This window comes from Lycorma delicatula, chromosome 5, assembly GCF_047948215.1.
Source record: "Lycorma delicatula isolate Av1 chromosome 5, ASM4794821v1, whole genome shotgun sequence".
Taxonomy (NCBI): Eukaryota; Metazoa; Arthropoda; class Insecta; order Hemiptera; family Fulgoridae; genus Lycorma; species Lycorma delicatula.
Window position 1 is genome coordinate 123,523,269 of NC_134459.1, and position 21,677 is coordinate 123,544,945.

Sequence of the window (21,677 nt, forward strand, 5' to 3'; positions counted from 1 at the left end):
GCGATGTAAATTCTGCGAATCAGTCCACGAGACGTCAGTCAACGAGAATATTCTGTGGGGAGTTCAGTGAAGGAGCTAATTTCAAAGTGAATTAAGTCGCCGAGGTTAAGGTAACGTCACAAGTAATGGTTCGGTGAGTTATTGTGACTATAAGTGAAAGAGATTATGTACTAAATGTCATTCAAACTGTTAGCGTAGTCTTATTTGTGAACAGCAAAGGTATTTGCAGTGAGCGTAGTCTTATTTGTGGACAGCAAAGGTATTTGCAGTGAACGAACTTTATATTTGCCTCATCTATTGTACTATTGTTTGTTAATACAAGATTAGTGGTTAAAAGTGTTAAGACTAGCGGTCAAGCTATATCTTTTGTCAGCGGAACTGAATTCTGCTTCTCCATTCCTATTTATCTACCTGTAAATAAATCCTGATGGTTATTTTAAATTCTATTTTGTATATAATTTCTGTTATTTATCATTAACATTTATGACTAGTTGTTAGTTATTGACATTTAATGATATTATTATTTATTTTTTTATTATTTAATCTTATTATTCTTTACTGTTGCCATTATTGTCATAATTCTAATTATTAATGCGAGATGTTTTTTTTTTATTGTATGTTATTATTATTATTACTATTATTCTGATTATTATTGTGGTTATACTTACTATGATTAATATTTGTTTATTTAATATTTTCCATTAATTGTTTTATTATTATTAATTTTATTACCGTTATCATTATTATTGATTTGTCTTGTTTTATTTATGTTTTTAAACCAATAAACAATATACACACATTCTCAACTGTCAATCTCTCAATATCCTGATCGAGCAGCGAACACGCGACAATATCATGTAAAAATGTTTAATTCTAAACCATTCCAAAATTCACATCTTTTGTAAACATTTTTATTACTTTTGTTCTTTTGGTATTCTTAAATTTTATTGAAGTTTTCTGTTTTATATCAAACGTGTACAAACAAACAATTTTAGTTTAAAACTAGTAAACTAGGTTTGTTCTTTAGAATATTTTGGATTTTTGTTGTTAGTTATACGGTAATAAACGAATAAAAAAGTTCAATACTGTAGGGACCTAAGTTGTTTTACAGTGCTCACAATAGATCAGCTAAATATGTTACAAAACTAGAATCTAAAAACTAAATTCCCGTAAGATTAGTTTCCTTTATGGCTCGCTTAGAACTTTTCACCTCAACTGGTTTATGCAGTAATTTCTTTTAACTTTCTTTTAAAAACCGAAAAAGTGTTTATTCTACGGATACCATGCCATAATTTTTCGTTCGATTCATCAATCAATAATTATTTTTAATCGGAAATTGAAGTTTCATGAAGTAATAATTAGTTTTCATTTTATTTTTTTACAGATTTTTTGATCCACAGTTGCGGATAATATACAGTAAAATATAAGTAATCATATTCAAGGGCAAAACCATTGTGGAACAATAGTCACTGTGTAAAATGAGGAAAATGTGGAAAAACCATATATGAACCTTTGTGAACATTGTCAAAAACACATTACACAGAATAATACAATAAGAATGTAACAAACTTCACAAAATATTATACTAGTGTAAATAAAAATCGTATTACCATAGGGTAGGAAAGGCTTCGTTAGCGAGTGCAGACTGGTAAAAAATCTCGCCCTGATTTCTTAGGCTACGGTAGAAATTAAGCCAGACTGTATCAAAATTAAAACATTATTCGATAAAACTATATCTTGTAGAAAATCTTGCTGACAAACTAAATTTCATTAAAATACCCTAATACATTCTTAACAAAAACGTTTTTCTTGGAAAAAACCCAAAATGTTGAACAGAGAGAAAATAAAACAAGATAGGACATTTTATGAAGTTTTTTGTTTATTTTAATGCCTTGAATCAATCCGTTAATTTGGCCAAAACCTTCCAGGACATGCCGTATAGCTACTGCCTGAAAAAAAAAGATTAAAGAGAGTGGAAATAGCGAAAAGAAGCGAGATATGGATCTTTCCAAAAGAAATTTTTTTCGTTTACTTTGAAGTCCTGAATCAGTCAATGATATTTGGTCAACAGCCGGAACATCCTGTTGGAGGATAAAAAATGGGTAGCGAGATGCCCCCTTGACCGTTGGGGTGAAAATTCAGGTCAAAACACACATACAATCTGTTCATACCTGAACATTTTTAGCAAATTTTCACTTTTTTAATCAACATATTTTCGAGGTGTGAGATGAAAACTATTTAGAAATAATGCTGAATAGCCTACCGAACACTACACAAAATCTCAAAAATGTTAAATGGCAAAAGCTACTCCTTTTTTAATTTTTTCCAAAATTTAACACTCCCACCCCCTGACGCCTAGAGATTTTTTGAGCCATTTTCGAAAAAAATTATGTTGAACATGTCCGGAGATATCAGTCTTAATACTCGTACACGTAATTTCCGGAAAGTTTCCCGATGTTTTTTATGTTATTTGGATTCAGGGGACCCTGAAATCCCCGAACAAATAACGGCATTCGCAAAAACTCTAACATCGAAATATTGGGTATACTTTCCCTTTCCACGCTATTTAAGCGTGGAAAGGAAACATCATTGGCTTTCCTCATGCTTTCACTTTCTTTTTCGATTCTTATTTACTTTATAGTAAATATTCCTAGATAAAGTGGACACATTCAATAAACATAATAAATAAGATGGATATTCATTACTTAACAGACATTTGTTGAGTGACGTATTAGTTTGTTTTTTTTTTAAGAAATGCATATAAAGAGAATTATTAGAATTTATATCAGTTTAATTTTCAATATTGTAATAAGACCGGTATAACGGACCTGAAAACGGATTCATACCAATTAAGAAGAAAGTAGTAGAAAATATAATAATGGGAGCAATCCAGAAAGGGGCCAAAAGGAACCCTTTTAGGTAGTAAAGGTAACAGGTCCGTTTAACAATCGTCTTTTGTAATACTACCAACTAAAACACAGTAAACAGTTCTTCTTCCGTGAGAAGAGATACCAGACACAGGTTAAGAATGCATGGGAACAAAAGGACTCGGTCGAGCTTTCTCACGCTGGGATCTGGTCCGCCAAGTAAAGAAAATAGGAGTATAAATACTTCGGGGAAGACCAAATCAGTACAACGAAATCAGTCTAAGCGAGACGTTATGATGTCAGTCTGCGAGATGAGAGTGCTACGATAGAGAAGTTATTATGGAAATTCTACGCGATCAAGGTGACGTTACAAGTAATTCCATTGTGGGCAGTACACGAAAACATAAAATGGTTCGCTGAGTTACTTTAAGATTATAAGTGAAAGAAATAATGTACGAAATTTCATTCACAAATTGTAAGGATAATTTTATTTGTGTACAGCTAAGATATTTGCAGTAAAAGAACTTTATACTTGTTTTGTCTATTGTACTACTTTTGTTAATACAAGACTAGCGGTTAAAAGTGTTAAGACGGCAGTGTCTTTTGTCAACGGGACAGAATTCTGGTTTTCATTATTTACCTACCTGTGAATAAATCCTGACCGTTACTTTAAAACTGTTTTGTATGTAATCACAGTTTATTATAATTGACATTTACTATTGCTATTATTATTGTTGTTGTTTTTGGGATTACTGCAATCATTATTTATTTATTTGTTATTGTCATTATTCTAATTTTATTTTGAGTTGTTTATTATTGTCGCTTATTATTATTACTATTGTCATTATTATTGCTTTCTCTTTTTTTACTTATGTTTTTTAACTAATAAATTGTAATTATATAAACATTTTCAACTATCATTCTCTCAATATCCTGATCGAGTCGTGAACATGCGATAATATTTACTGCATTTAATTTTTTTTTTTACTTAATTTAGATAAAATTTCAAAAACTATTCATTTTAATTTATTTGTTAAAATATTAGACTTATTTATTTGATTACATCATTCCAAAAAAGCGAAATCTGGAGTTGAACGCGCATTAATAATTTGTTATCGTAAAACAATATTTAATTGTTTTAAGGTGAATTAATATTAATCATCAACGTGACTAGAAAGAAAGATGAATTCATATTAATTCAGTTTCAAGTAGATTATAAATTTGTCTGTCTGTATGTGTATAATTTTATAAATATACCTATAATGAGTTCATTTCCATAAAACGTACTTTTGTAATTTCTATCTACGTTTAGGTTTTTATTTATTATAACCCAAAGAATATCTTATTTTCATTTTCGACTTAATATTTTCATAATTTAAATAAAATTTCACAATACGTTTCACGAACTTGGTATTTTTTTTATCTTCGTAAAGGTTGATTAATATTGAAAAAAACTTTTATTAAAAACGAGTTTCTCCGTTGAATTTCATTATAATTATTTCGTATTTAATAACTTCATGTTAAAAAAACAAAATACAAGTGTTTTATTAAAAATAACTGAAGAATTTTAAGAACAGTTCGCTGAAATTTACTCATTTATTTAACCGCTTGGTTAGGAGAGTGGTTATCTCTTCAGTATATAATGAGAAAAATTTTCTAAATTATACTTTAAACTGTATACGTTTTTCTTCATCTTTACAATTCTATTACTTACAATCATAATCAGGACTTACTAACAATATTTATTAAAAAAATGACGATGGCACTTATTAACTCAGTGTTGTAAATGTTAATACTTCCGTATAAAATTATTAGCTGTTAGGATATACTCCTGAAGAAGAAAGGAACTAGTCAACCTAACTCGAAATCTTGTTCTGAAATATTTCGATAATATTCTTCTAATGAGTTTACACAAAACACGATAGCAGAATTATTTTAAATGACCACGGACACAGTATAAAAATAATAATTATAGTTTAATAGCATTTCATGAATTACATAATTACCGATTGTATTTTTTTAATTAAAATAAGTGTAAATTAATGATTTCAGGTAATAGTGATGTCTGCAATAGCCGTTGATAGATTTACATCATTAGCTCAACCGTTACGTTATAATAATTTAATAACACACGCTTCGGTAGAGAGATATATAACATTTTTTTGGTTATATGCCGGCCTAGTTGGATTTTCACCACTTCTATACTTCCAGTGTGTGATTGAACGAAATTCTTCCTCGCCACAACCGAAATCATGTTCCTTCTCATCACTTATAGACAGACGTGTTCAGCTATTTCTTTTCTGTATGGTTTATGGACCCAGCGCCATAATACTTCTAGGTATGTCGTAAAATTAATTTATATAATATGTTATTGATAAAAAAAAAAAATAGATATATTTTATTGTAAATCAATAACAGGTTCTGCAGTGGTTAAAACGTATTTTTACTAAAGTTAAAATAATTCTCTTGACTAATTCAACATTTTTATCTAATCATTAGAATTAAGACAATTTTTACATATATTTGAATAATTACGAAAATTAGACTGGTGCTAAGATAATAATTTTAAAAATGCCTTCAGTATATGAATACATGCAACTGAATTTTGTCTTTATACGACTATATCAAACAAAAGTGGAAGTGTAAAACTTTTACATTCTATTCGAAAACTGGTCAACATTTGTTGTTAGATTATAACTGATAAACATAATTTAAAAATAAATAAATGGTGACCTTGTAAATATAGGATACAATGCAGCTACGTATGTACTATCTCATATATACGAATAAAAATACAATCCATATATATGATTGTATTTTTATATGATGTAAAAATTGCAATCCGAATTAAAAGAGCTAAACCTGGTAAACAGGAGACAGTAGAATTAATTTAGAAAAGTAAGATAATTTTGATAATCCATAAATGAAATATATATTACATCGTATTTAAAATAAAATGGTTATTATTATATCTTTAAAACTAAGTATTCTTTTGAAATAAAATTACTATTGTTTTATCAAGGCTATAAATTTCACTGTTATAAATTATTGATAATTGAAGAAGTTACGGTATAAAATGTGTTGTTTTCCCCATAAATCTGTCATGAGGCAGGAATCGGTTGAATATCTTCTACTTTTCTTCATTCTGTGTATCTTCCTGTTATTTCTTTACAACTTCTTCCTTCTTTGACAACTTTTAGCTCTTCTTTCCTATTCTTATCGTATTTAATTTTTCGTTTAAATCCTTTGCTTCAGACAATTAAGCATCTCACTAATCAAATTTTCTTTTTCTTTATCATAACAACTTTCAAAGCTTTTCAAGCACTCTTCTTTCGACTTTCTAATTTGCCGTGATTCGGATCCGTAAACACTCGGAAAACCTTATTTATATCAGTTTTCAGAAGTTCTTCCGCGATTTAAAAAGGTTCTCACCACATAAATTGTAAGTTTCTTATTTCCTCCACACTATAATTTATATTATTTATTTTGATATTATAAAAAAAACAGTTTTCCTCCTGACGGGAAGTATAAGTCTACCATATTTAAAGATAAAATGTTATTAATATAACTGAAGTTCGATTCTTTATTTATATTTCGACTTCCACCTACCATTCTCTGTTAACTTTATCCATTTAAAGTTGGATGTAATTACACAACCGGAAACAAACTTTTATTACTTTACTTTTACTTAAAATTACATAATCTTTATTATTAATGAAAAAACTATGATAACTTGCATTCCAGGTTCTAAAATGACTAAAACTCTATTAATGTTTTTCTTTTATATAAAAAAAATCTGATGTGGACTTCCTTGTACTCCTATTAAATTATATGCACACATTTTTTTGCTGTACTTCATTTGAAAGTGAGATACGATCCTCCAATTCTTTAATAAAGTGGGCAGTTACGCTGAAAAATGGTCCTAAAAATTTTCAATTTTCTTAGCATTTTATATTAGTTTATATATTTTGCACATCAGTAAAGTAGATATGTGGTGTAAGCGAGAACGTGTCGGATACGTAACCATGCACACATCGGTTTGAATCCAACTTCATATACTTATAGTTTTTTAACTTTTTTTTTTAAATTGAATATATTGATTTATTAACATTTATTAACCTTTGATTGTAATAAGTTTTGAATTAAAATGAAAAATACATAAGATTTTATTTCAGTAACAACTTCTGATTATTTTTCATTTTTTTGTATTATTATTTATTTTTAATTTTTTTTTACAATCAGAGGTTAATAATTATTAATAAATCAATGTATTTAAGTAAAAAAAAGTTAAAAAAATATATGTATATGAAGTCGGATTCGAACCGATGTGCCTTCCCCTTGTAAGATCCAAATATTTCGTCAATTAAAATTTTATTTGACTATAACTCTGGAACCAATGAATATAAGAACGACTTATGATATATCGCTGAAATCTCACGAAGGCTTATTACTGCAGTTAATAAAAAGTCCAAAATCCAAATGTTTTAGAATAGAAACCCCGCCTTATTTAGAGGTCTGACTGTATACACATTTTTGGCCCGGCTGATTGCAATCAAAAGAGCAGGCGCACAACTAGATGTTACAACAGTCCTAAATACAAAATTTCACAATTCTACGACTAATCGTTTTTGAGTTATGCGAGATACACACGTTCATACGTCAAGCTGAAACTAGTCAAAATGAATTCAGGGATGGTCAAAATGGTTATTTCCGTTGAAATCTGAAAAGTGACATTTTTCACGATTACAATACTTCCTTTACTTTATACAAGGAAGTAAAAAAATTTTTTTATGTAAAAAGTCACATACTACTTTCAGATATTTGTGAACAAAATCCTATTTATTTCAAATAGGTTCTAAAAACATTAAAGTTCAATTAGCAAAATAAATTAATCTCTTCACCCGAAATTAACTACCACGTATACTACCTTTAGCAAGGATGAGTGATTCAGTTACATCAAACCGTTGCCCTATCAAAGACGCATTATAAGATTAATGGTGATACATTATGTTCAATTTCGGAGAACTTCAACCATGAAACCTGAGATATTTAAAAGTAGTTTTAATCGGTCATAATAATGTTATTATTTTATTTCACTTCATATTTGGGTGAGAAGTAATAATGATCATTTTTTTAAAATAAAAATTAAGTTTGTAAAAATAAATGTGCGAGGTGTGTATGTGTGTGCGCGCGCGCGCGTGGATATTTTATCCATAGTTGCTACACGTGGTTTATTCTATTATCTTTCTTAGGATTTTTTAGAAACCTATGAAATATGTTATAGAAACAAGAAGGAAATTTTAACCGATACTCAAAAAAGTAATTTAATTTGCATGTTATTCCGAAATTCAATTTAATTTTTTATATTTTTTATTGACATCCTAAACCTAAAAAACCATTAAAAAAGAAGTATATATATATATATATATATATATATATATATATATATATACTTATTGTGTCCGTTATATATATATATATAAACTTATTGTGTCTAGACTATAAGACTAACTGAACTCGTTCATCCGGTTAATTAATAATTGATAAAAATATAACCAAAATCCAGTAAGTGAAACACCTCCGAATATGTTTCCGAGTTCTGAAAAGTCTTCCCTTTATTTTCAAATTTCGTGATTTTATTACAATCCTAAATCTCTGGTAATATTTTATTATTTATAATATTACTTGTTTGAACTATAAAAATAATTATTTTAGGTAAAATATGAAAAATCTGTACCGAATGTACGTTATCATTAGCGAAAGTACATAATTTAAATGGATTTAAATATATTTAAATTTTATAGTCAATTCTAAGGTAAAAAAAAATTTATCTATATTTAATGTTTTGTACAAAAAATTAAAATGTTAATCGAGTATTTTAAAATATAAAAAAAACCAAAAAATAAATTGTTTAATTATGATATGGTTTCATTTTTGATAAAGTAATTAGTTGATAATTAGATATAAAAGTTATATATTTCGAATTATAAAGGCGAATTATTCAGTCACGTTCCTACAATAAGAATCATTTTTTATCTGCGAAATGATAATTTAACTGGGTCGCAATTTATCTATAATTATAATAATCCTAAATAAATATGAGCTGGTGCCCTGTAATACCATGAAACTAATTTATACAATAATTGTAATATTATTACCGTACCGTAATACGATTATTTTTACTATTATAATGGTTTCAGAATTGTTATCAGCGTTTCAATATCGTAATTTTTAGATTCACTTATTGAATCTTACAATCTGATAATATCTTCTACCATGATTAAAGATATTAACGAATTTTACAGACTTATGTTTTCTTATTTACATTTACTAATTTACAAATTTTTCTGACTTACGTTTTCAGAAATATAAATTCAGTAACAACTAGTGTGATTCTAAGTATCTATTTTTACAAATATTTTAGGATGTAAAAAGAAAATTAAACAGTTATTAAAAAATGCGATTTATCTGATTACTGTTCCGGTTTCTACCCCGAGTTTGACAAACTCACAAAAGAAACAGATGTTGCATCACTTGGAACGTTCTTTTGAATGCGAGTTATATTTTTTCTCAAAATTCCTATCTAGAAAGCATAGAAATTTCTTTCACATAAGAACTAATAAAAAAAAAAAACTGAAACACCTGTAGGACTTTCCCATCACGCGGCTTTTTTCTGATGCACGGCTTACACACATATGAAATACAAAACTTAATTTTAAACATTTATCATTTTATTAAAATATAATAATTTTGTTTATTTAATTTAATGATTCTAACAAAAGCGCGATTCTAAATATTTTGTCGTTATAGACAAATATAATATCCAAATCGAACCAGAAATAAATTTTTTCGAAATATCTCGACCTCAGCGACACCTAGCAGGTCCAAACTAATTCAGAAACCTTTGCGGGGCGTGCGCACAACAGCTCACAAACTTATAATAAAATCTTATATTAATTATGCAATCGTATGCAGCTTGTTAAACATTTTTTTTTTTTTATTATTATTTACACTTAATTCACTAATGGACATTTTCACAGTTCTTTTTCTGAAAAGTTAGAAAAGGTGTCAGAGTTTAGCTACTTTTGCCTGCGAGATCTTCAGGTTTTTTTTCTTTTTGCTTAGGTACGTTTTTGCTTGCAAGATCTTCCGGATGAATTTAAAAAGAAGTAAAATTTTGTAAATGTATCTTGTCCGCACAGGTAATATTCTATCTTCTATACATAAATATATAAAGAAGGAAGTCTGTTTGTATATTTGTTTATTTGTTTTGTAAATATCTCGACACCGGCGCTACCTAGCGAGTAGTTTTTTGAAAAATTCTTTATTTTTCACTACCTAATATATATTCTGAATATGAGCCAAATCGGTCTATAAATACAATTTTTTCCAAATATCAAAACCCCAGCACCAAGTAGCGGATCAATTTTTCGTAAAAATATTTCCTTCCATGTAACTAATATATAATCCGCATATGAGCCAAATCGGACCATAAATGGAATTTTTCCAAATATTTCAGCCCAACGCCATCTAACGGGCCTTTTTTTCTGAGGTATTTCTTTCCATGTAAGTAACACATATTCTGAATATGAGTCAAAACAGACCATAAATACAATTTTTTGAAATATCTCGACCCCAGCGCCACTTATCGAGTCCATTTTTTTTCAAAAATATTTAATTTCACGTAACTAATATTTATTTTGAACACTGATCTCTATATAACTGGATAAGAGGATCCTTATGGCGTAAAATACAATTAAGCGTTCAATATTGAAGCATACTCCAGCGCCGCAGAATGAGTGGCTGGGTTCTAAATAAAACCATTGTACGCCTGCGCGACTATAATCGTGATGGTAGGGATGTTAATTCTACTCAAGTCAGGTAACCAAACAATGGATATAGGCCGATTACTCTTATTAATAATATGGGAAAGGTGGTTGGGAGACTGATAGAAGGCAGGCTTAGAGCAGAGCTTGAGGAAAAGGGCTGTCTACATCCACAACAATATGGATTCAGAAAAGGCCGATCTACCATAAATGCCTTAAAGTAAAAAATTTGCCTTTAAATAGCAGGAGCGGTACCTGGAGGACCAGGAAAATCCCCCTAGTGATAATGCTGGACATTAGGAACGCGTTCGGATCAGTCCCCTGGTTATCTATAATTGATGCATTGCATGAGATGTGAATAAGCGAATATCTAATAAATCAAGTTAATCACTATCTACATCAAAGGTTTCTTGAGATCAAAACTTTGGAAGGTAAGGCAGTTTTCCAGATGTTTGGTGGCGTTCCTCAAGGTTCTGTGCTGGGCCCAACCTTGTGGAACATTTTTTATGACGCAGTCTTCAGACTGAATTATCCTGAAGGAGTTACTGCAATTGGCTATGCTGATGACATAGCAATCCTCGTTGAGGATAGGGATGTAGATAACTTAGAACGCAAAGCCGATCTGGCATTAGGAATTATAGATGAATGGTTACAAAGAAGCCAACTACAGATAGCCCCAGGGAAGTTCAGTTGTATTGCCCTTTCCGGCAGAAGACCTATTAGAGGTGTAAATTTGAATATCAGAGGAGAGCCAATTATGCAAGTCAATGAGGCAAAATATCTGGGAGTCATACTCGATAAAAATTTGAGATTTAGCAGACACATCGATATGATATGTAGTAGGGTCACTCCAATGGTCAAAGCTCTGAGAGGACTCTTCCAGAACCATGGAACACCAAAAATAGAAACTAAGAAATTAATAACTGCTGCAACAACATCAATGATATTATACGCGGCCCCGGTTTAGGGACATACAATTAGTATTAAACGGAATAAAGGAAAATTGAGAAGCGCGCATAGACTTGCACTGTTGAGGGTGGCCGCTAGTTACAGAACGGTGTCCTATGACGCGCTTTGCGTAATAACAGAGGTTCTACCAATAGACCTGCAGATTAAAAGCAGGATGCTTAGATATGAGGGACTACCACAAGACGAGATAGCGGCTCAATTGGAACAAGAATGGCAGTTGGAATGGTCACGCTCAAGAGTCGGGGATTGAACTAGAAGACTAATCCCTGATATAGGTAGGTGGTATGGAAGTAGACGCGGAAACGTTGACTTCTATATGACACAGTTATTATCGGGGCATGGATCTTTCGGGCAGTACCTAGCCAGAATTGGAAAAAGGGACACACCACAATGTGTTTATTGTGAGGAAACAGATAATGCGGAGCACACTATATTTGTATGTCCTAGATGGGCTGAAAACAGGAGGGTAATTATAACAAATCGATTAACACCGGATAATCTAATTAATTGGATGGTACAAAATCAAGAGAACTCGGACTGGTTCAGAAGGTTTGCTGGAGAGATCCTGAAAACTAAGGAAGAAGAGGGCGGTAGACTGTGATTAAGTTAAGTAGGGAAGGGTGGACAGTCTCTCCGTGGAGGGCCCGTATGCCCTGGTATGCGGGTTCCTGCGAAGGGGGAGAACTCCAGGGGAGATGGGAATAAAAGAAAAGACCGAGTCCCGGCCGGCGGTGTTTCTCCCTGCGGGCGTCTAGGCGCTTTGTGGGGTGGGTACCGTCGGTTAGAGGCATAGGCGTAAAGACCGAGACCCGGTTCCCTGCGGAGGGGCTGGGGGACGGCATCGCCGGACCTTGGCCCTAACGCGGGGAATTAGAGGCAGGCAAAAAATAAAAAAAAAGATCCAAGACCGGGGGGGCCAACCTGCCGTGCTGGATGTAAAGCCGGTGGGTGGGGGACGGCACCTTTGAGTAGAAGGACACTCTCTCCGACTGAGTATACTTAAATGGATATTCGGTCGGCGAGAGTAGGGGGAAAAAAAAAAAGGTAACCAAACAAACGGTCATTTTTGCAAAACAAGCAGAAAATCTTCTACAACTGTAGAAGATTTATATAGAGATCAGATATATAGTTATATAGAGATCGTTGTTCGAAATACAAAATCAGAACATTTCTACTGCATCGGTTTAATACATATTTTATCCCTACTCTTACACTTACCTCTGCGCAAGCACCATTTCATTTTATTTAGTTCTATCCACCTATTTGGTAGCGCTAGTTTTTACCAATTCCAAAAGATGAAATCCTCTATCCAGTTATACAGAGATCATTGATTCTGAATATGAACCAAATCGGACCATAATTACAATTTTTCGAAATATCTCCACCCTAGCGCCATCTAGCGGGTCCAAACTAATTCATAAAACCTTTGCAGGCGCGCGGTTTATGAACGAATACGCGACAAACAAAACATTCATCTATATATATATATATATATATATATGTGAGTTTAAAACACGAAACAGAATTTAAAAATTAAACAGAAATATTTAAAATGAAATCAATATTTCGATTTGATTAATTTTCAACCAATTCATAACACGTTTTGCATTAAAAGCAAACAGAGTGTGACTGAGTGAATGAGTGTGTGTGTGTATGTGAAAGAATATACACGCGTATATATGTGCAAGTTGTTAAGCGAGGGATTACTTTATCACGTTAAGACTGATATACAAAATACAAAACCTTGTATTTTTGTATGGTAAATTTAAATTTTGGCTTTCACAAGATCCCAAAATTCAAAGGAAAGTTCCAAAGAAAATACATCTGTATTCTCAATTCTTTGCCACCTTATTCTCCAACCGTACCGAAACAAAATCACAATCCATACTGATGTGTAAACACTAACAATTTATGTCATCACTTACTTATATGAATAAAAACACTAACATAATCATGAAAACTGGTACAGTGATTAGGGATGTACTGCGATTATTATCCTTCTACGTATATAAACTAGGCGACCTGAAACAATGAAATTTTTGTTTCGATTTGTTACAAATAAAAGATGCTGGCAGTCTTTTCAATTTGCACCTTATTGAATACAATATATTGTAATTTGTGCTTTCCTTTGAAATATAAAATCACTACCGATTTTCCTCCATAATTTAGTTTAGTGACCTACGCTTTAATTATTTTTTTTTTAAATTTGATAACATCATAAAATAAGCTCAAGAAATGACTGAGCATCTACTCGAAGTCTAAATTTCTTCGAGCCTAAATGCTTAGAACAGAATATTTCTTTTCTTTTATGATATTATTTCTTACAAGAAAAGATATCTTCTCTTATATTTTTGTTTCACTTCTACTTCTTTTTAATTATGCTCCTGACTGTACAGATTTAAGTTAAAAATTATATTTTAATTATTCTTGAATCTTTAGTCTCAAAAAAGAGTTACAGCTATCATGAAAACATCATCTTTAATGGTGGACCTATCCCAATCTAAAATATCAATGAAATCATTATCATCACCTTTCTTTATTGTGAGTTTCTGAAGTCTTAGTAATTTTTTTCTTTTCAAATTAATTAAAATCTCAAATCTTCTCTTGCAGCTATCTCTGTTTTCATTATTTCTAATTACCAGATATTAATTAAATAATAATACTGTAGATTGATATAAATAAAAACTACTGCAGTGCAATCACTTTATCCTGCACTAAGTGTATTACTCGGAACAGTTTCTAAGGAAAGGTTTTGTGTAAATTATCAACGCAGACTAGAATATCGTATGGGAGTGCACAAAAGCCCACAAAGAAATTAAGTCTACAGGCATACCGAATACATCGCGTACAGGGAATCAACCGGGTGGAAAGTAATGGGGTGGACATACTGGATAACGTGTTTTTAGAGATGAGGCGTATTTTGACCGGTTACATCAATAGTGAGAACAACAGATATTGGTAAACACAAAATCCACACATCTTACATGAATCAGCGCATCACTGACAGAAGGTTTGATGTGCGATTTCTCCATGAAGAAGTAGGCCCGATTTTTTTTAATGAAATGCTTGACAATCTGGACACCAGAACAACATTTAGAATACTTCATTAGTTTAACAACAATTACAACAGTAGAAAGATTTTTACTCACTTTTTACTCACGTAGTTTCTGTATATCTTAAAAATATAGAGAACATCTCTTAAGGATAATTAATCAGACTGAACAATAACTTCAGAAATTTTTTTTGCTGATGGTTTCGTCCGGTTTTAAATTCTGAATATTGCTGAGTAGTTTTTATTAGAATACAACTACTAGTTTAACTATATATATTGTAAAAAATTTAGTAAAGAAAATGTAATTTCAAAATTATTTCGATACTATTTAAACAGAGCAAAGCAAATCAATAGTATTCACTTGGACGAAAGCCATCTTTTAATAATCCATTTAGAGTTCATGCAACAAGTAACATATATAATATACAAAATACATTATTTCTAATAAAGAGATTATTTTTAAAAGAAATAAGTTTATAGTATTAAATGAAGCATAAATAATTAGTATAAAATATTTATATTTTCAATATGTTAATAATAGGGAAAACTTTTCTTCAGGCTTGTTTAAAATAACAATTAATTCAGTCTTCCATTTCTATATTTTCTTATTCTTTTGCTTTGTTGAAATTATTTAACTGTTTTGTTTAGATCCATAGGAAAATACTTCTAGTGAGTACTTCATACTTTTACTTCCTTGTACGAAGTAAAGGAAGTATTATGATCGTGAAAAATTTATGGTTTCAGATTTTAACGAAAATATCCATTTTGACCATCTCTGCATCCATTTTGACTAGTTTCGGCGTGACGTCTCTTCGTACTACGTATGTATCTCGCATAACTCAAAAACGATTAGCCGCAAGATGTTGAAATTTTGGATTTGGGATTGTTGTAACATGTAGTTTTGCACCTCCCCTTTTGATTGCAATTGACTTGACCAAACGTGTCAACAAAAACCAAACCAATTTGGATTTTGGACTTTTCTCAACTGCAGTAATAAGCCCTCACTGAGATTTTTCAACGATATATCATAAGTGCTACTTACTTTTATTGGTTCCAGAGTTATAGGCAAATAGAATTTTAATTAATGAGGTATATGGATCTTACAAGGGAAAGGAACATCGGTACAAATCCGACTTCATATACACATATCTTTTTAACTTTTACTTTTTCTAACTTAAATATATTGATTTATTAATAATTATTAACCTTTTACTGTAAAAAGATTTCAATAATAACAATAACAAAAAATTGAATGATTGGAAGTTATTGGTGAAATAAAATTTTATCTAATTTTCATTTAATTCAAAAATGTTTACAGAGGTTAATAATTATTAATAAATCAATATATTTAAATTTAAAAAAAAGAGTTAAAAAAATATATGTATATGAAGTCGGATTCAAACCGATGTGTGCATGGTTACCGATCCGATTCGTTCTCACTTACACTAGATAACTACTTCAGTGACGTGAAACAGAATTAATATATAAACTAATATAAAATGCTGATACAGACACTACAAAATAGTAATGCAATGTGGTATCCACCACAATGCAATTGTGTAATTGTCCAGTTTAATAAAGAATTGTATTGTAAAGAATTGCATATGCAATTGATCGTATCTCATTTTCAAATGAAATAAGTTTAAATGAAGTATAGCAAAAATTGTGTTTACTTAATTTAATAGGCGTACAAGGAAGTCATGTGATGTCCACTTTAGATTTTTTAGGTTCATACAACATAACTACAGCTTTAGTGGCACTAGAAATCCTCACCTCAGTGTGTAAATTCTAACCATAGCAACAAAATTTTAAGTATGACGTCAAACCATTTCTTACCCTTTCCATTTGGTTTAATCAATAATAAATAATTTAACGATCGTAGTTTAATAACTAATGGAAAGAGGAAATAATACAACACCGACAAAAGCATCTTCCTACCATGAAAAGAAAGTATACTACCAAAGTAACAAAATACAAAGGAGAGATGACTTAATTAGTAATGACTCAATCATCTAACAAGAAGAAAGTATAAAAGAGTGTCAAACAGGATGTGATTTCAAAGAGGTGAGTCGGAATGTACTTCAGCAATTCCATTACTGCAATCAAGTATTTCAAGTAGAAATATCGTTACATTTTGTTAGTTGTACGTTAGATTAAATACGTATTTCAAATTTCCCTGATCACCTTTACTTTCAAAAGGAAACCAACTTAGTCTACGAGTTTGTAATAAAACTTTTACTTCAACATGATTTTTTGTACGATTTTTGCAAACTTCATATTTTCATTTATTTATTTTTTTTTTTTGGTTGATGATATCGCCACTTAAGCTTGAAGGTTGTGCGTGGGATATGAAAATGGAATTTTTGTAGCGTATGAAAAATCCCATGCCTAACCGGGATTCGAACCGAGACGCTACCACTCGCACCACGGATGCCGGCAAATTTATTAGCAAATTTAGTTCATATAATCTTTATATCATCTTTCATTATTGATATAATCTTTCAGTATTTTCTATTAATCAATTATAGTTGATTTCTTCATGAAATTAAATAAAAGTGTAATAAAATACAATAAAAATTATAGGTAGATAATAAATTTCGCCGTACGAATATGCTGAATCGTTGGCTATTATTTAAAAATATATTCAGGCAACGTTGTTTTATTTAATTACTGGTACATTTTAAATATTACATGGTATTTTACTTTAATTCATGCGTTTTATTATTCTCATAGAATACGTTAAGTCTTTAATAAAAGAGGCTGAATACAAATATATGACCTTTACAATTTTCGCTTTTCCTTTCTATTCCGGAATGTTTTAATGTATTCGTAGCATATACTATGAATATAGTACATATTATTATACTGTAATATATATAGTATATATTTCAAGACTGTATTAAAATAAAAATTGTGTCTCTTTTACTTCTAGTTTCTATCATTCATATGATTTAAAAAAAAAAAAAACAGTTAATTTTATATATTCCTTTGTATAAGTTATATTTTGGTATCCATTCGCAAAATTATTTCTATGATACTGTTAGCGATGAGTTAGGATTACAAATATCTATTCGTTTTTTATTACATATTTGAACAGGGCTGTTCGTAAGCTGAAACAATTATTAAAAAAGGTCTAATAAAATGAGACATTTAAAAGTTAATGGAGGATCTTTCTTCTTTGCGTAGAGATACCAACTCCCTATACAAGAATCTTTAATTGCCTCCACCTACATTTCTTCCTTTAAAGACGTTGTATTATTCATAGGCTCAGAGCGTCGAGAGAAGGCTGACTAATTTTCTGCTTACTTGAGTAATACCTTTGAGCCACTTGACATACGGGGGGCTGGCGAGAGAAGATTCGCGAATTCTTAAGCGGTCCGATTCCTCTGAATGTTCCTGTTAAGCCATTTTTATCATCGGAGGTTCTGCAAGTAATAAGAAAGGAGCAGTATTCCCAAATATCCCCAGGCTTTTTACAGGTGAAATATAATAAGGAGTTGTCTGTGTTCTTTTACACTAAGTCAGGAGTTCCTCAAGGCCGTCTTAAATTTTTAAAACCTGTTAAGAATTTTAATAGCAGTCTTATATTTTATCTTCACAGCGGGACCTTCCGACACCGGACTAATCCCCTATCGCTTCATTTACCGATGATACGTCTTTCTTGTTATCGATGTAGACCCAACTCTAGCTTCAAAAAAACTACAATCTAAATTGGACCAAATCAACGGATGTATATCTAGATGGAAGATTAGGATTATCTTGATGGAAGGTTAAACAATTAAAGTCGAGTCATATGTAACATTCGCAATGAAGAGAGGATACTGCCAACGGGTCCACCTCGATGGTGTTTTCATGTCGCGTACTTAAAGTGTATGGTACTTTGGCCTTCATTTTGATCGTCGTCTGATGTGAAAAATCCATGTTGTGAAAAAAGGAAAGCAACTGAATATTAAGTTTAAGAAAAAGTTGCCGAGCAGGTAATCACAACTTTCACAAACAAGCAATTTCTGTACACGTCTTTTCTGAAACCGATTTGGACCTATGGAATCCAGGTTTGGTATAGTAAAGGCAGCAGCACCGTCGTTTCAGCGATTCCAAAACAAATAACTGAGGAGCATAACAGAAGCGCCTAGGTTCGTAAGAAACAGTGAGATCCGCGAATATCAGGGTTTAACCAACTTTCGAGAAGAAATTCAGCGATTTATTCAAAGCGGTTTATATAAAGTATACTTTGTATAACTGCGGCTAAAAAAACAACGTAAATTATTTAGCTATTAATCTTCTAAAAATAGTGAAGATGATAGAAAGCTAAAACGACCCCACGTGTTGGAACTTGGTGACGTAATGTAATTTGAGTTTCAGCTGCATCAAATGGGTATTACACATCAATTCATTATTTCCCTTCGTTCAGTTTTAGTTGTTTTTCTTTCGTTATTAATTTTAGTTTTATTAATTTTTTCCCCTCTGTGTTTCATCGTTCATCCTTTGTTTTTGTTTTATATTGAACTACCAATAGCAGCTCAACATAATCCCTAATGGTTTTGATAATAACAACAGTTCATAATCCATAATGAGAACCAAAATGATTCTCTGGCTTAACTTTATGGGTGTACTTACATTGAACGTTCTGTGTAGGAATCTTAGTAAGTAACTTTTTAGGAGCTTCGACGGAGGCCTCTCAGCATATGATTATGAGATCATATTTACGTATATTTTTTTTTAATATTGCAACCGATTGTAAATTTTATTTTCAAACAAACAAATATTTGTATTTATGTATTATATTACATGTATTATTATATGTATGTATTAGTGCTTTTATATTTTTATTTTATATATATATATATATATATATATATATATATATATATATGTATATAATATAGGACCAGGTATTATTATTAAAATTATCTTTATTTATCGTAGTAACTAATTACACATAACTAAATTATAAAACAACACACTACTTCCCACGCAAAACGTTAGTTACATTTTAAGCTTTTCAAGTTCATCACGTTCAATAACTCATTCATACAATATTCAGCTACCACCCATTTATTTTCGCTTGTTAAGAGATGCTACCTTCTGCGATATACCCATTACCTTTTGTCTTCATACAATTCCCGCTGTTAAGATGATCTGCAATTGTATTGATTCCCCTCCTACTTCCTACGTTTCTCCTTACTACTAACATTATATTTTACGTATTCTAACCGTGTTTAATATATATATTACAAATAAAATAAATGACAAAGATTAAATTTACAGATATCATTTGTAACTTTAATGAGTATATATAGTTTTCCTCTCTTTTTCATATTTTTATAAAACTGAAGCGTGTAATGTACTACTTATAATCAGATTTTTATTAAGGTTTTATAAATACATAAATAAAAAATATATAAAAATATCATTATACAATATTTTATTTTAATTTTTATATGATTTATATATAAATTCGGGCGCGTGAGATAACAGTAAATATAAATATTTTCCTTGTAAACTTTATTATGATATTTTTTTAAATGTAAAATACACTTCCATAAAATTAGTAAGGTAAGGTAAGTTATTTTTCAACCTTTATTTAAACAAATTATATTTTTCATCATGTTCATCTTCAGTTCCCTTTTTTTAATTTTTTTCTATTAAATCAATTCTTATATATTTAATTAAAATTACCCGCGAAAACTCTGTTATTAGTATATTTTTAAAGGTAATATATTTTTTTCGCGATTATCAAGTACTATTCAAAATTTTTTTTGCCATTATCAAGTACATTCGATGACATTTTATGAATTACCAAATACTCTTTTAATAGATAACAAAAATATGAAATAGGAGGTACTCCGAAAATGTTAATCCCTACTTAAATAAATTGAACTTAAGTTGAAAATTATCTTGTTACTATTTCGGAACAATTTTATTTTCACTGTTAACTAATACTAATTTAAATATAGCTGACATTTTTATTAACTCACGCACGTGTATCGCTGTGAACCACAGGAAGAATGTTCTTTCAATAATAAACAATTTTTACTGACTTACTTAAAATTTTACCTAACTAGTCATATTTATTCAGAACAAACACGATTTCGATCTGACATCTCGGAAACCAATGCTCGCAAACAAACTCATCTCACTACTACGTAAAAAGACGTCTTTTTTGTTTGTTTCCAATAACCACGAAAACTACTGAATCAGTCATTAAGAAATTTTAACTGTAGCTTTCTTACGATCTCGGAATATTTACCAAAGCCCAAACCTCATCATTCTCACTACTATATAAATTATAAATAAATAAAAAAGAGTACAAACAACCTAAAATGTCTTTTTGTAAATAAATTTAATGTCGTTTGTAATTTGTATTTGAAGTCGAATGTTCTGAGGTTCAAATCCTAGTAAAGGTTAGTTGCTTTTATACGGATTTGAATGCGAGGCAACGGGATACCAGTCTACTTTGTTGGTTGAGGGTCAATTAACAAGTCTAAGGGATGTCGGCCTGAGTCTGTACATGACTACACCTCATTTACATGTCATACATATCACCTCATCTAAGTGGGCCGTGGGGGAGTTAGCTTATTGTTCTGTAGTAGAACAAATTGTAACGAACATATTAAGAAAACAGAGTAAATAAATGAATGTTGTTTATATCGACCACTGTCTACGTCAATACCGACTTTTTCAGCCAGTAATATGTAATTTAATGTCATTGACTATAAAATATCAGTCTGTATTATTATCGCAATATAAGTAAAAACAAATTAGCTCGATAACATAATTAAAGGGAATGATAACTATTTTTTTTACATATTTAACATCTGAGGATTTATTAAACGAAATTAATACATTTTACCCGGTAAATTGTGAAAAGCAATAACTCACCGCAGTAGCCAACACGTAATAACTAAAAAACTATTTCCAACTTTTGAAGTTCTCTTAAGTTACAGCGCTGGCGATGCTGGA

At 30.6% G+C, this 21,677-nt stretch overlaps 1 protein-coding gene across 1 annotated transcript in view; it reads left to right on the plus strand.

Annotated features, from left to right (window-relative positions):
- LOC142325738 (adenosine receptor A2b-like) overlaps positions 1-21,677 on the plus strand; it is a 53,142-nt gene that overhangs the window by 7,813 nt on the left and 23,652 nt on the right. The window contains exon 2 of the mRNA XM_075367771.1: positions 4,920-5,205. Coding sequence (XP_075223886.1) covers positions 4,920-5,205 — 286 coding nt within the window. The remainder of the gene's footprint in view (positions 1-4,919; positions 5,206-21,677) is intronic.